Raw genomic sequence first — 1601 nt, 5'->3', positions numbered from 1 at the left:
TGCTTAAACATGATTTTTTGAATATAAATCAGGACCTAAAAATGCTCCAAACATATTTGAATTAGTTACATTTTGTGCAAAAATAATGAGGTTAAATCAAGAATTCAATGATTTTCGTTTTAAATGAGTTCTACATGAGGAATGAAACATACTAAGGTCACAGTTGTCAGCAAAACTTAAATAAATAAAATAAAATAAGAAGGCAAAAAGAAAATAAACTGAACATAATGTGTTACACATGGAGTTTTTTAATTTATTTTATTTATTTAACCTTTATTTATGCAGGTAAACTGTTTGAGAACCACTTCTCATTTACAGTCATGACCTGAGTGTGTTGTAAAATACAAACCTACAGATTCAGAGTAAAGTGATTATAATTTTAATTTACGCTCATGCAGCTCTAAAATTAATCTGAGTTAACTCGATTAATTTCACGACTGTAATTTTATCCTACAATCTTTTGTTGTTTTTATACTTTTCTTGAAGTAAAAGTGTTTATGATAAACTAAAAACAGAAACGTGTCTGCTTGCAGTCTAGTTGTTTGTGATATAATTTATTCCCACATAAACCTTTGATTTAMGTTGTAAAACATTAATGTAACATCAGCTGTTACCTCAAATGTTTTTATGACTTTAGCTGAACAAATCCAACACAAAACCTCTGAAATGTTTTATTTAAACATTATATTTAGTTCCTAACTGCCTAATTCACTAAAGCTTAAAAACACTGCAAGTGTTTCTAAATTAACACAAAGCATTTAAAAACATTTTATTTGACAGCTGACATTATTAATCTGAGTAAGTCAYCCTTGTGTGTTTGTTGTAGACAGACTAAAATATAATAATTGTGTATATTTGGTGGATAATGAACTAAACATCGGTGTGTTGGCAGCTGAAGGTTGTTCTCTAATATAATCCAAAATATGTCATCACTTTCTAATTAAAGTCTCTTCTGAGTCTTTTACAATCCTTTTCTCTTTGCACTAATTAAGTCCTAAAGCAGTGCAAACATTTGGTGAACTTTAAAAATATAAATAAATATATATTTAGTTTTACCAACGATATTTGGATGGTGGATTCCCTTCAGGATCTCTGCCTCCTCGTTGAGACGCAGCTGATACACAMCTGCCTGTTTGGACGCACATCTGCTGTTGATCTTCTTCACAGCCCAGGGGGACGCGTCCAGCTTTCCTGCTCTGAGGTTTCATTTATAAAAACATATAAAAATATCACAGTGTGACAATTATTTATCCTGARGTCACAAAAACAAGTAAAAATGTTCTAATAAATTACACACTGTCAGATTAAACAAAACCTTTTCCTTTGTAAGATTGATAACTGACATAAGCCTTGAAACAAAACCTAACCCAGGGGTGGGCAGTCCTGGTCCGGGGGGGCCGCAGCCCTGCAGGTTTTACCTGTTCCTCTGCTCCAACACACCTGATATGAAGGATGATTATCAGGCTTCTGCAGTACGGAGGACCAACACTGACATCATTAGAAATAAAAGCAGAATTATATAAATGAACTATTAAATAAATACACTTAAAATGCACCAAATAAATTAAAAAATAACTTTATCTCAAGTTTTATATTTTAAT

General features: G+C 31.7%; 1 protein-coding gene across 2 annotated transcripts in view; it reads right to left on the bottom strand.

Annotated features, from left to right (window-relative positions):
• The window catches only part of pbk (PDZ binding kinase), a 7452-nt gene that overhangs the window by 4720 nt on the left and 1131 nt on the right, over positions 1-1601 (bottom strand). For both annotated transcript variants that reach the window (XM_014022312.1, XM_014022313.1), the window contains exon 3: positions 1057-1196. In XM_014022312.1, coding sequence (XP_013877766.1) covers positions 1057-1196 — 140 coding nt within the window. The remainder of the gene's footprint in view (positions 1-1056; positions 1197-1601) is intronic.

Source organism: Austrofundulus limnaeus, unplaced genomic scaffold (assembly GCF_001266775.1).
Source record: "Austrofundulus limnaeus strain Quisiro unplaced genomic scaffold, Austrofundulus_limnaeus-1.0 Scaffold323, whole genome shotgun sequence".
Classification (NCBI taxonomy): Eukaryota; Metazoa; Chordata; class Actinopteri; order Cyprinodontiformes; family Rivulidae; genus Austrofundulus; species Austrofundulus limnaeus.
The sequence above is the reverse complement of the archived record's forward strand: the minus strand, read 5'-3'. Positions and strand labels throughout refer to the sequence as shown.